The 11,807-nt window shown below is 39.2% G+C and overlaps 4 protein-coding genes across 4 annotated transcripts; 3 read left to right on the forward strand and 1 right to left on the reverse strand.

The window, feature by feature from the left end:
• Positions 1-347: 347 nt before the first annotated feature.
• GCK72_009445 (uncharacterized protein) lies at positions 348-4,401 on the reverse strand (the record flags this gene model as incomplete). The annotated part of the gene is made up of 7 exons (XM_003113245.2): positions 348-527; positions 576-1,046; positions 1,095-1,175; positions 1,227-2,302; positions 2,353-4,099; positions 4,145-4,212; positions 4,272-4,401. 7 exons carry the CDS (start codon positions 4,399-4,401, stop codon positions 348-350), a joined length of 3,753 nt encoding a protein of 1,250 aa, XP_003113293.2.
• An 819-nt stretch (positions 4,402-5,220) lies between these two features.
• GCK72_009446 (uncharacterized protein) lies at positions 5,221-6,235 on the forward strand (the record flags this gene model as incomplete). Its single annotated transcript, XM_053727388.1, has 4 exons — positions 5,221-5,323; positions 5,371-5,580; positions 5,625-6,148; positions 6,194-6,235. The coding sequence occupies 4 exons, from the start codon at positions 5,221-5,223 to the stop codon at positions 6,233-6,235; spliced, it is 879 nt and encodes a 292-aa protein (XP_053586965.1).
• A 174-nt stretch (positions 6,236-6,409) lies between these two features.
• GCK72_009447 (uncharacterized protein) lies at positions 6,410-8,213 on the forward strand (the record flags this gene model as incomplete). The annotated part of the gene is made up of 6 exons (XM_053727389.1): positions 6,410-6,448; positions 6,491-6,694; positions 6,743-7,084; positions 7,130-7,276; positions 7,323-7,529; positions 7,578-8,213. 6 exons carry the CDS (start codon positions 6,410-6,412, stop codon positions 8,211-8,213), a joined length of 1,575 nt encoding a protein of 524 aa, XP_053586966.1.
• Positions 8,214-8,541: 328 nt separating this feature from the next.
• On the forward strand, positions 8,542-9,981 carry GCK72_009448 (uncharacterized protein; the record flags this gene model as incomplete). The annotated part of the gene is made up of 8 exons (XM_003113342.2): positions 8,542-8,835; positions 8,889-8,987; positions 9,032-9,079; positions 9,126-9,151; positions 9,202-9,415; positions 9,460-9,561; positions 9,608-9,751; positions 9,796-9,981. 8 exons carry the CDS (start codon positions 8,542-8,544, stop codon positions 9,979-9,981), a joined length of 1,113 nt encoding a protein of 370 aa, XP_003113390.2.
• Between the last annotated feature and the right edge of the window lie 1,826 nt (positions 9,982-11,807).

The following is an 11,807-nucleotide window of genomic DNA, read 5'->3' on the forward strand; positions in this document are numbered from 1 at the left end:
CAGGTAATTTGAAGTCTTGAGCAAATTTGGGATCAAAAGAAAGAAACGGTGATCAAATCTCATTTGATTATCTTGTAAGGCAACGAAATGCGATGAATTTCAGCAAAATGATTGTTGATAAATCAGTAGCCTATTACGACTTAATAACTACACCTAGAAAAAAAAACAAGTTACGACGCTGATAATAGCATGAATAAAAACAGCACTAAGAAAAAAAAACTATAAAAACTTGAACTACATACTAAAACTACGAAAAAAAATTTAAAAATCTATACTAAAACATCTAAAGACAATAAAAACAACAAAATTCAACAGAAGAGAACTTATCTAATTATCTAACTATCTAACTAATCGAGAGTTTCATTGTCAAGTTGAGCAGCTACATCAGTAGCTTTGCTCTCTTCAACGGCTCCATTTTGTAGTTTTTCCAAAGCAGCAAGATTTGCCAATCCTGGAATTCCAATTATCATAATTCCATTGATGATGTTGAGAATTTCAAAGAGAGCGCTGACTGGTGGTGGTTGAATCTGAAAATTTCCTCATCGTTTAGCGAAGTGGAACTAATCTTGACAAACCTGGAACAACTCATTGATGTTTGTATTATTGTCCACATTGAGCATCTTCTTTTGGAATGTTACAGCTTGTTGGGTAAGTGTACGAAGATATTCGCCAGACTCCTTAACTCTTTGATGATTCGGCCCGTATACTTCAGAATATATGTGGAATGTTTCTTTCTCAGCTACGAGAGCTGCACGGAAATCACCACGAGCGGCATGTGTGCGAGCGATCAAGTTCGAGATGAGACCAGTTTTCAGCTTTCTTGGCTCGCCAATCGCTTTGCTGATAGAATCTGACGATTGCAAGTACTTCAAAGCGGTATCAAACTCTTGTATGGTGAATAAAATAGTTCCGATGTTTGCATCAATTTGAGCCATCACTGGATGCTTTTCTCCAAAAACAAGATTCATCAGATATCTAGCACGATACAATGGACGAAGAGATCCAGGAATCAGAAGAGCACCGAAAGCGAAATGAGCCAGGTTGATCTGAATTTTGAAAAAAAAACTTATGCTCTCGAAACATTTCGAACTTACATATTCGAGGATAGTGTTTCCTGTGTCCAGACCAATTAATCTTTCACTCATCACAGTTGCCTTATGTTGATGGTTGAGCGCCTGAAGTTATTCAACTTGAATTAAGAAAAGTGCGACAATTTTTTTTATTACATCAGCGGTTTCTCCGAGGACATGAGAAAGTCTAGCGAGAGCTCTGAGACATTGTGGCATATCTGGATGCATGACACCGTACACAGCAGTCATAAGATTGATAGCTTCACCAATACACTCGTACGCTTCTCTAGAAGCCCCCACCGACATAGCATGTTGTCCGCGAATAAACATTTTCTTGGCATCGGCAGTATATGGTTGATGGTGTTTGATAATAGGGAAGAAGTTGATGATATCATCTTCAGTAAATACTGCTGATTTCTTTCCGATAGTATCGAGTTGGTAATCTCTAGCAACAAGTTGAACTCCCATGATTCTGCAGATACGACGGAATAGCGCTGTTTTCTGTATATCATGTTGCTCGGTGAACTTGTCGAGAGATTCTGCGTCAATTGGGTATCCGTAGTAGTAAGATGCTTCTTCGCAAATGCTCTTCCACAGAGATGCGGTGGTTAGAGTTGACCACACTCCTGTTGACTTCTTTTTACCATTCTTCTTGTTGCTCTTCTTTGTAGCATTCGTGGCAACTGGACTTGGATCAGTCACAACAGAGAATACACAATTGAGAATGTGTGAAGTACTCGCAGACAATTGATCAGCTGGAGTTTCAACATTGATTTTGCGGATGATATGCTTAGCAGATCGAGCAACAATGTCCGATAGAACAAGAGGACGAGCGAACAAATTACTATCTTCAATTCTTTTTCCAATTTCTCCCAAATAACGAATGTTGATTCCTTTTGAGTGCATGACATCAGCAAGATTGTCACCATCGATTGGTTGAACAATGCAATCTTTGAAGTTCTGAATGAGTTCCGGAATTTGGTTGGTCAACAAAAACTCGGCTGCATCCACAACGACTTGTCGCTGTCTCTCCAAATTCTCAAACGGTGCATGTTTAACATTCGCCGAAAAACAATCCGGATTGAACTTGATAACGAAACGATCTTCATAGATGGAGTTCACAGAAGCACAAGCGTTCCTAATTGCACCTTGAACTAGTTCATTCTTTGTCTCGATTTCTTTCTCTTCGCTGATAGCCATGAAGACAAGGGACAGCTCACTTTCGGCTTCAGCTGAAAAATAAAGATTGAAGTAACTAAAAATTTGCTTTGAGTTCAATTACCTGCTTTCTTGATCAATTCTTCGTCATTCTTTTCCTTGGCTTCTGCGATAACATCTCGAATCTTCTTGGCAGTCAACTGAATGAACATGACCAACCTGGACTCACAGAAAAGATCGACCAACTCGCGGCGAAGAGCAGACAGTTTATGTGGGAACGTGCGTGGATATCCAAGTTGCTTTGCAGTCTCAGAAACCCTAGCATCATCCAAATAATGGACATCTGGTGGCATCGATCGGAGAAGATCCAAAACGTACTTTCTTCCATCATTCCCAACTATTCCCTTAGCTTCGTAACTTGTATAAAGCTTCATCTCTTGCTCGACTCCATCCTTCTCGCTAAGAACGGTATGTGGGAGCATTTTCAACTGCTGAGCAGCTTCTTCGAGCAAACCATGATATTTTTCGTCTGAAACCACAGTCTTTCCAAAATCTATCGATCCATAGACAACTGATTGCTCTTGTTCGCGTTCCAGTATTCCCGGGATGATCGATTGAGCAGTGACACGATAGCCTCTATAATCGAAAATAGCCATACCGAGAGTGTTCAATTTGGGATCTTCGAGAGTTGAAAAAGCACGAACTCCTTGGAGATCAGTGGAAGTAGCGGCAAAGGCAGCAGCGTCTCCTCCTAACTCCTTGTAGTGATCTCTTACATCAAATCCGAGACTGAAGAAGATATTGTTCCATATAAACATATGCGTTTTCTTGTCCTCTCCTGGGTTGATCGCTAATATGTTTCCATCGAGAATAGATTGAACTCCTCGAGAAGCTGCATTGACGTAATCCGCATGAATTTTGAAGTAACTACGATCACGAATGGCTCTATCGGAAACAGACTTCCGAGGCATTTCGAAAGTTGTTTGCAACTCTTCATTCCAATCCCGAAGAAGCCCAGGCATGTGATCTTCAAACCCAACACGGAATGGCTCGGTGAGTTCGACTGCTCGAAGAGAATCACTGCTGTATCCATCAGGTCTTAACGGATTAGCGACCCACGTAGACACTGGATAACTTGTTGGGAGACGTTCGACCAGAGACTTATCTTGTCTTCGTTTCAGTATTTGTGGATAAACTTTTTTGAATCCGGAACTAACGTTTTGAAGAAGCTCAATCACACTTTGATAGACGGTCCTGTTAGAATTAGAAGTTGTTGGATCGAATTTTCCGTCTTGCGAGTTGTTAACATAGAATCCTCGAGTGCAACAGGTGACGTGATAGACACGGTTTTCAACAGTTGTCAGGTCGATATACAGGACATCTCCTCTCAATTTACGGGGTCCTGGTGGTGGATTGAATGGCGAGAGTGCGATATCCTTCAGAGCAATAAGCTCCTTTGGTTGAGGAACCACCAAATGAGCGAGTGAACGTTCTTTACATCCTGGGAGAATGTAATCTGGGGGAAGTATGTCAGATGGTTTTGGTTCTTTCTTCTCGTCTGGTTGGAGGTTGATAGTTGTCAAGTATGACTGAGCTTCATTGGAACACGGTGGCTCATGTTGATCTTGAACGAGTCCGAATTTGAGAAGTTCTCGAACTTGGCGAAGATGGAGACGTGCATCACGGATAGTATACGGCTCATCAACCACATTCAAAGTGCACCCATCTACAAATCCTGGAACGGCTCGTACTTCTGAGTAGTTGTCGACGGCTGTCCCATTCAGGTACAGCGAAAAACAAGTTCTGTGACAAGTGGCTTCTCGATCCAGCAACGTCTGGTAGAGTTCTTGAACTAGTTCATTGTCACTGAGCTGGAATTATCTTGTTTTGAAATTGTTTTATTCGAAAATACTTACATGAAGATCGAAAGCCTCACCGCAAGATGGCTGAATAGTCACCTTGACTAGCTTGTCCACTGGTTTATCTGAAAAAAACATTCTCGATAAGAAAATATTTAAAATGTTCATGTTGATTATGTTTTACCTTCTACTGTATCTGGGGTGTTGATTGACGAATGACCCGAATCAATGTTTTCGTCTTCGTTAACGTCAACACCTTTACCATTGGTGACTGGCGCGTCGATCTCAGCTTTCATTTCGGAACCCGAAGCCATCTATGAGACATATGTTCAATAAATTTATACTTTACACAAGTATGATAAAGATATGTGAAAAAAGAGAGTGAGTAAGAATTTGGATAAAAACTCCATTCATTCATGACGCAATAGCACACAAGAGGAAAAAGAAGAAGCGAAAAACCAATTCTATCGACAATGACCTTAAGACTAGGAAATTAGATACCTAGGGTAGTGTGTACTCTCGAAAAGGGTAACTAATGTGAACTGCGACTACATAACTTGACAACGGAGCAAGTAAGACGAACCACTCTTATTTTGCCTACAGTATATTTCATGTTTGCACATATGACAAGCACGAGATATTTACAGTGTAACAAAAGGTCCTTCTGAATAATTTTCTCACGCCGAATCGGGAATCAAACACCTCTGATGCAATATGATAAAAATAGTTTTAACAGAGAAAAACGCGACAATAATTGTAAAAATGTAGCACCTGGGATGCGTCAATCATCTCTTGGGCGCACTCGTTGTTGGGTTGACACAATATTTGCGCAGAACAATATTCTGACTCTATTAAAAATATTTTTAAGCAGATGAAAATGTTGATAATAGAAATTTAAGGCTTCAAAGCTTTTCAGAACTCAGGATATTCTACTCAAATCGAATATATTAAAGGGGGATTCAGGGTGGGACGCACAGCCAGGTCTCGCCACGAAAAAAAATTGCGTTGCATTCCAATCGCTGTAAGACCATCAGCTGTTTTTGTACATTGCAGAGAATCGGAAAACGTTAAATAAGAATTTATTCGCATAATCTTCTTCTGGTAAAAATCAAAGCAGTCCCCTTTTGTTCAGAATGAACCAAAACCATAAAATTCGACCGAACATTTTTATGAGATCAACAGGTGTCCCGTATAATAAACCTATTGTAGTTCCACGAAGTTCTTCTCCTCAAAATGGTAAGTTTAGGAAAATATATCGAAGACAAAAAAAAAACATATTTTAGGGCATGAAAGGAAAGTATTTATCTTCCGAGGAAATACGAGGATTCCTGCCATCGCAGTTCCAACATTATCAACACTACCGAAGCTAGTTGCTGCAACTTCAGAAGGCAAAAAGGCTGTGACACCCCCGCCGAAGCTCCTTGAAAAGGAAATAAAAGAAGAACCTTTAGATGAAGAAACTAGTGGAGCAATGGCCAATATTACTACTTCCAGTAAGAATTGAATTTTTAAATTATAAAAATTTGATAGCTTTCAGAACCGTTAAATCTTCGGGAATTACTAAATCCTTCGTTGCCTCCAGGAGTTAAATCTTACGCGTATCCTAATCTGTTGGTGAACGAAGTGAAGAAAGAATCACCCCCACCATTGGCAATGAATCTCAAAAGCAACTCACCCAGAGTAGACGTCCCCTCTACTTCCAACCTACCTAACATCGATACTGATAGGAGCAATCTCAAGAGAAGTCATAAGCCAGTGCGACATAATGACTTTGTTTACAATCAGTCTGAGTTTCATGAAGCCGATGAAGAATGTGGACCGTCATCCAAACAAACTAAAAGTGATGGTCAATCAAATACATGCAGGTGTGAATACGTCGTACCGGAACTTGAGCAAAAGATCGATCGTATGTTGGAAAAGATGCATTTCATAGAAACTCTGGCGAGGTCCATGCTGGGAAAGGAAGAAGCAGTTGAAAAGGAGAGAAACATGGGAAATTTAGCTCTGCAAAAAGCTCAAAGTGAAATAAATCTGCTCAAAAGACAGCTTATAATACAAAGAGTAAGTGAATAATAGTACATCTGTCACATTGAGCTATTCTTACAGAACCAAAAAGCTATGATCAAGCCTGAAAATGATAATAACTAGGGTATTGACAAATCTCAGTTGTACAGGAATTCATGTAATACATTTCCACCAATAAATCTTTTTAAATGATTTTCTTCGTGTTCTACGTGTATTTTTCTTATCTGTTTTGCTTGCAATTAATCAATGCTTGGCATGGTTTAACCCTCATTCAACTTGACTATTTTCGAATTCAGGATGAACGGGGACCGGTCGAGAAGTACAATGATTTGCCAGGTGAGTGAAAAATTCATCTGAGAATGCAAAAATAAATTTCAGAAGGAAGTCTGGAAGACATGCGTGATTTGTGGTGATCTCAATAAGCAAATTCTGATGCGTAGCATTACAGAAGCATCTCATCTCCACGTTATCGTTGCTTATCTCAAGTTTTCTGGATCAATCGACCACACCAGGAACTTCTCCACATATGATAAGTACAAAACCTATGAGTGCTATGTTTGCTTGGATCACATTGATGCACCGGTTAGATACATTTTGCGATTGTTTTAAGTTATTTTATTAATTATTTAGGCGAAGGCTCTTCGGAAAGTCTACTCCTTCCCATTGAGCACGACACAAACGAGCGAGAAATGCAACCTTAAAGGACTGCTCGCAGTTCTCAAACAATACATGCCACCGGAGTACAATAAAATGACGGAAAAAGAGCTTGACGAAGCAATTCCAAATTTTTCGGTTCCGATAACGAAGACAGCACAAAAAGTAGATTGTTCCTGTTGTCGCATTTTGACAAAAACCCGTGATCGTCTCAAAACTGTACTTGAAAACGCCGAAGACACGCCGACCTGCATCAGATTGAACTTTGCAGTTTTCCAAGAATTGACTGAGATCGAGAATCAGCTTGACCTCGTATCTGTAAAAACCAACTCCCAAACGTTTTCAGTTAATTTTCTATTCCAGGGTCAAAACGAAGGAGTCAAAGCTGTATCAGAATCGCTCGCGGTATCTCTGAGACAAGAGGCTCATGAGAACTATTTGCTGGGATTTGAGAAACAAAGAATGAGTCAGTTGAATGCAAACTTTCTGAAACCTGTGGAACAAAATCATGTTAGTTTTTATTGTGATTCAATTAGTGATTTCGTTCTTTTTTCAGAAAAAGCCAACGTTCGAAATCGTACCATTTGTCCCACCAAAACCACGACGTCGCATTCTAAAAATTCTTCCCACGCACCCAGGAGTACCGTATTCTCAAAACTCACATCCTCATCTACTCAGAAATCCGATATATACTGGAAAATCGAATAAGAATTCAAATATTCTAATGGAAAATTGGGAACCCCCATGCAGAAGCATTGATCGAGTGAGTTCCATTTGAATCGAACTTCTATTAACTAATTTTGTTCCCCAGAAACGCAAGAATCCGTTGTCTCCGATACTCACTCAACTATCCACTACCAACGGAACATACTTGAAAGAAAACCCAACTCATTTTCAATTCTTCGACTCGCCTAATATAAGACTCGAGCCTTTTGTTAATTTCGCTCAAGGACTTCACTCACCACCACCATTCAACGATCAGAACACCTACGAGTGTGCGAAAGAAATTCTGAATTCGAAGCTTATCGTGTTCTCTTTCCGTACACTGATAGCTTGGTTCCCTGAAAAAGATGTCAACATTATTCAAGGTGCTCTGATGAATCTCGAAAAATCAGGAATCATTCATTACCTTTCACAACCGGACGATACTATTTTCATCAAAGAAATTCGAAGAGAATATTTGAAAAATCTGTGGAACTATGGAATCATTCCGGAACACTTTCGACAGCGTTTGCTCAGTCAAAACACATCGGACATAGTCCGAATGCAGTTTGAGAAACACAAGAAATCTCTGCTTACATTGAACAGCAAGCCCAACGTATCTGAGCTTATCAGCGATATTCTCTCAGCAACTGATAATTCAGAACTGGAAATTGAGTTTGGAAAATTCAACTCTGAAGTGAATTCATCGTTTTCCAATAACACTTTGCCATCTGAAACATACTGAAATACGTCTATGGATACGCTAATTCATTTTTTCGTTATAGTTCTTTTGTTTTGGAAACACTTCATAATTACCCTTTTCTCGTTTAAAATGCATCTCAAAATCTCTCGCCGGTTTTCTTCGTTATTCTTTTTCCTTTTGATATACCTTTGTTATAATATGGGCTATAGTAGATTTTTTCAACAGAAATTATCATCGAATGAATATAAAGTTTGACAGTATATCGATCTCCATCAATTGAATTTTTATTGGTTGAAATACCATTTTATTTTGAATTAATATTGACACAGATTATCTTCCAGGAAACATATTTCGAAGTTTAGGTTTTGAAATGAGTAAGAACGTTTTCAATCAGAATCGTGTGGAACGTCACAATGAGAATCCTTTCAAGAGAAAAGAAACAAAGGAACTGTTGCAGTTCGTTCCTGTCTGTGAAAGTTACAGAATGGTGGATAGTATAAATGACGTATTCGATGTTCTTGATGAGAAATTGGGAATGATGAATAGAGTGATGACGTCGCTGGCGTGTGGTGAAAATATAACGAATGTAGTCTCCTCTTCTGAAATTCTAAAAAAAGTAATTGAGGACTGTCATGGGATCAGTTCCATACTTCAGTTCCAAAAGGTGGGATTTCTTGAGATTTTTTCGTGTTAGAGCTACACGTGCACATGTTTCAGATAAAACTAGCTGCTATCAAGCATGAAGTCCCGATGACAATGGAGGCAACACAAGCATACAGAGAAACCACTATATTGAAAAAATTGCTGTGTGGAAAAGTATGTTTTAATAGAAACTGAAAATGAATAATAACAAGTTATAGAAAAGACTTCCAGAAAGCCCTTTTGACATTACTGCCTGGAACACGAAGGTACTGTGTCTAATTTGTGTATAAACTTTACATTTGTGTTTTTCAGAAAAAAAGAATCTACGATATGCGAATGTACGTACAGGGATTCACATCCTTCTCTCTTCTTACCTTAATGTTTTCAGAGCAGGTGTTTATCGATCCGTGTATAGAGAGTTCCTTCTCTATCCTTTTCCAATTTTCAAGTTATCAAGCTTCTTGGCCAAAATAAGGGAACTTCCACTATCTCACAAGTTTACCGAGAGCCAGATCCAACTTTTGGTACCGGAACTGATGAGAAGAAACATGATCAATGGATTTTTCCTAGACGACGGAAACTGTTTAATTGTTAAAGAATTGGTAACCGATGAACTTTGTATAACTGAAACAACTTGAAGTTTCAGAGTATTCCATTCATTCAGTGTCATCTCCATGAGTTCTTGTTGGATGGAGATGAGTACCTTGAAGCCAACGTTCCTGTGACACTTCATAAACTTAGAGAACTTGTAAGCTTTCATACTGTGTATCAAATAGAACAAAATAGCACTACAGATTGATGGAATAGAGAAGTTTGTCGTTGAAAAAATGGACAGTGAGCTGTGGGCGAAGCTAGCAAACATTATCATTGCTACGGTTGTCAAAGAAAATGGAACCCACATTCGACACGACGAATTTCCGAAAAATCTGCCTAAATCTGTAAGCTGTCTCAAATTGCTCTGAATGCTCTGAATTATTTTCAGGTAATGAAGGCAATAACAACTTTGAGTCGGGTGGAATTGATCGAATTACAAGAAAACACAAATCAACCAGAAATGATGTTTGTAAAGAAAATTACCGAAAAAAATATAAAGCGTCTCGGACACCTACTCCTAGCCCAGTTCCAAGAAAATTCTCTCCAATCGGCACCCCGACATAAATTTTCGTAGAAATATCGAATGTAACCTTTTTCTCTGATATTTTTATAATTTTTCTAAGGCGCTATGGGAGTTGGGGGGGGCCACTCAAAAAATTTTTTTGGGGGATTCTGAATCAGTGTGCTGAAAGAATGACAAAGCTTACACAATGAGTGTGATTCTTGTGAGGGACCACTTTTCACCATTCTCTTAGGCTTAGGTTTCTTAGAAATTCGGGAAAAAAATGAAAAAAAACGACAAAAATTGACAAATTAATCGTTTTTGTCAATTTTTTTAAACGAATTTCTAAGAAACCTAAGCCTGAGAAAAAGGTTAAGTAACAAAAAAGTGTCTCTCACACGTCTTCAGTCTCACACATTCAGCCAAAAATCTGCCTAAAAATTCGAAAATTTGAGTGGCCCCCCCCAACTCCCATAGCGCCTTTTCTAAACAGCCTGAATTGATATAAATGAACAGATTTAGAGTTTCGTCACATTTTGAGACACCTCTGCATGCGCGCTCCACTGCATTCTTGACGACAGAACGTTCAGACAGCAGAAACGCAGTGTTTCCCATATTCGATTTTTTCGGTTCTATCATCCGAATCTTTCCGTTTCATGTGTCAGCTCAAATTGCAATATAAAAGTTCCTTAATTTCTGCAGATTTTCAGATGTTACCCAATGGTTTTCCGTTTATTAACCCTAACCTCATGCATGCTGCCAATATTCAGCAACAAATTCTCTTGCAGCAGAGAGGTAAGAAGCATCTTTAAAATGAAAAAGAAAAAAAAAATACTCTTGACTGAATTTAACTTCGACTAGTGAAACTGAGATTTGCTTTTGTTTTTAGAAATTGAAGATGTATTTATTGAAGCCTAACTAATGCAATCAATATCTGATTAATGTAGACGAAATATGTGTATTTATTTGTTTATTTTCAATCTGGATGTAGTGATTTGTTGCCTAATGCTGAATCCATTGATTTCAGTAGCCATGTCAGGAGCAGGAGGCATCGGTCAACTTCCTCTGATAAACATGCAAACTCATAACGCAGTAGCGGCTCATGCAGCAGCTGCTGCTGCCGCCGCCGCTGCTGCTCCCACAAGACCTTCTCCGATGCTGGTGCCACCGGGAATGGGTATCGACGATTCGAACTCTTCACCAGCCGATTCGGATTGGTCTGAACACAAACATACCGATGGGCGAATTTATTATCATAACAAAATTACAAAGCAGTCGTCATGGGTCAAGCCCGATGCTTTGAAAACTCCACAAGAAGTAAGAGAGAATCAATCTGTTCAATGGATGTATTTCTAGATATTACAGAGATCTGCAAGTGCTCAACAGCAGCAACCTCAACAAGGCCAATGGAAAGAGTTTGTGACACAAGATGGAAGACCTTATTATTATAACACTGTAACAAAGAAAACTCAGTGGGTGAAACCAGACGGAGAAGAAATAACAAGTAGGTTTTTTTTAAATAAGTTTCTGTTATTCGATTTTTTTCAGAGGGAGATCAGAAACCATTGGCTACAACGACAGTAGATACGGCGGCGTTAGCCGCTGCTGTTCAACAGAAAAAGGCCGAGTCTGATTTGGAAAAGGCAATGAAAGCTACTCTCGCATCAATGCCTAATGTACCACTTCCATCAGAGAAGAATGAAGAAGCTCAAGTTAACGACGAGGTCGAATTGAAAAAGAGACAATCTGAACGGTTTCGCGAGTTGCTTCGTGACAAATACAATGACGGTAAAATAACTTCAAGCTGTAATTGGGATCAAGCTGTTAAATGGATACAAAACGATCCTCGCTTCCGAATCTTAAGCAAAGTTTCTGAAAAGAAGCAGCTTTTCAATGCC

The sequence above is a fragment of the Caenorhabditis remanei genome, chromosome III (genome assembly GCF_010183535.1).
Source record: "Caenorhabditis remanei strain PX506 chromosome III, whole genome shotgun sequence".
Lineage (NCBI taxonomy): Eukaryota > Metazoa > Nematoda > Chromadorea > Rhabditida > Rhabditidae > Caenorhabditis > Caenorhabditis remanei.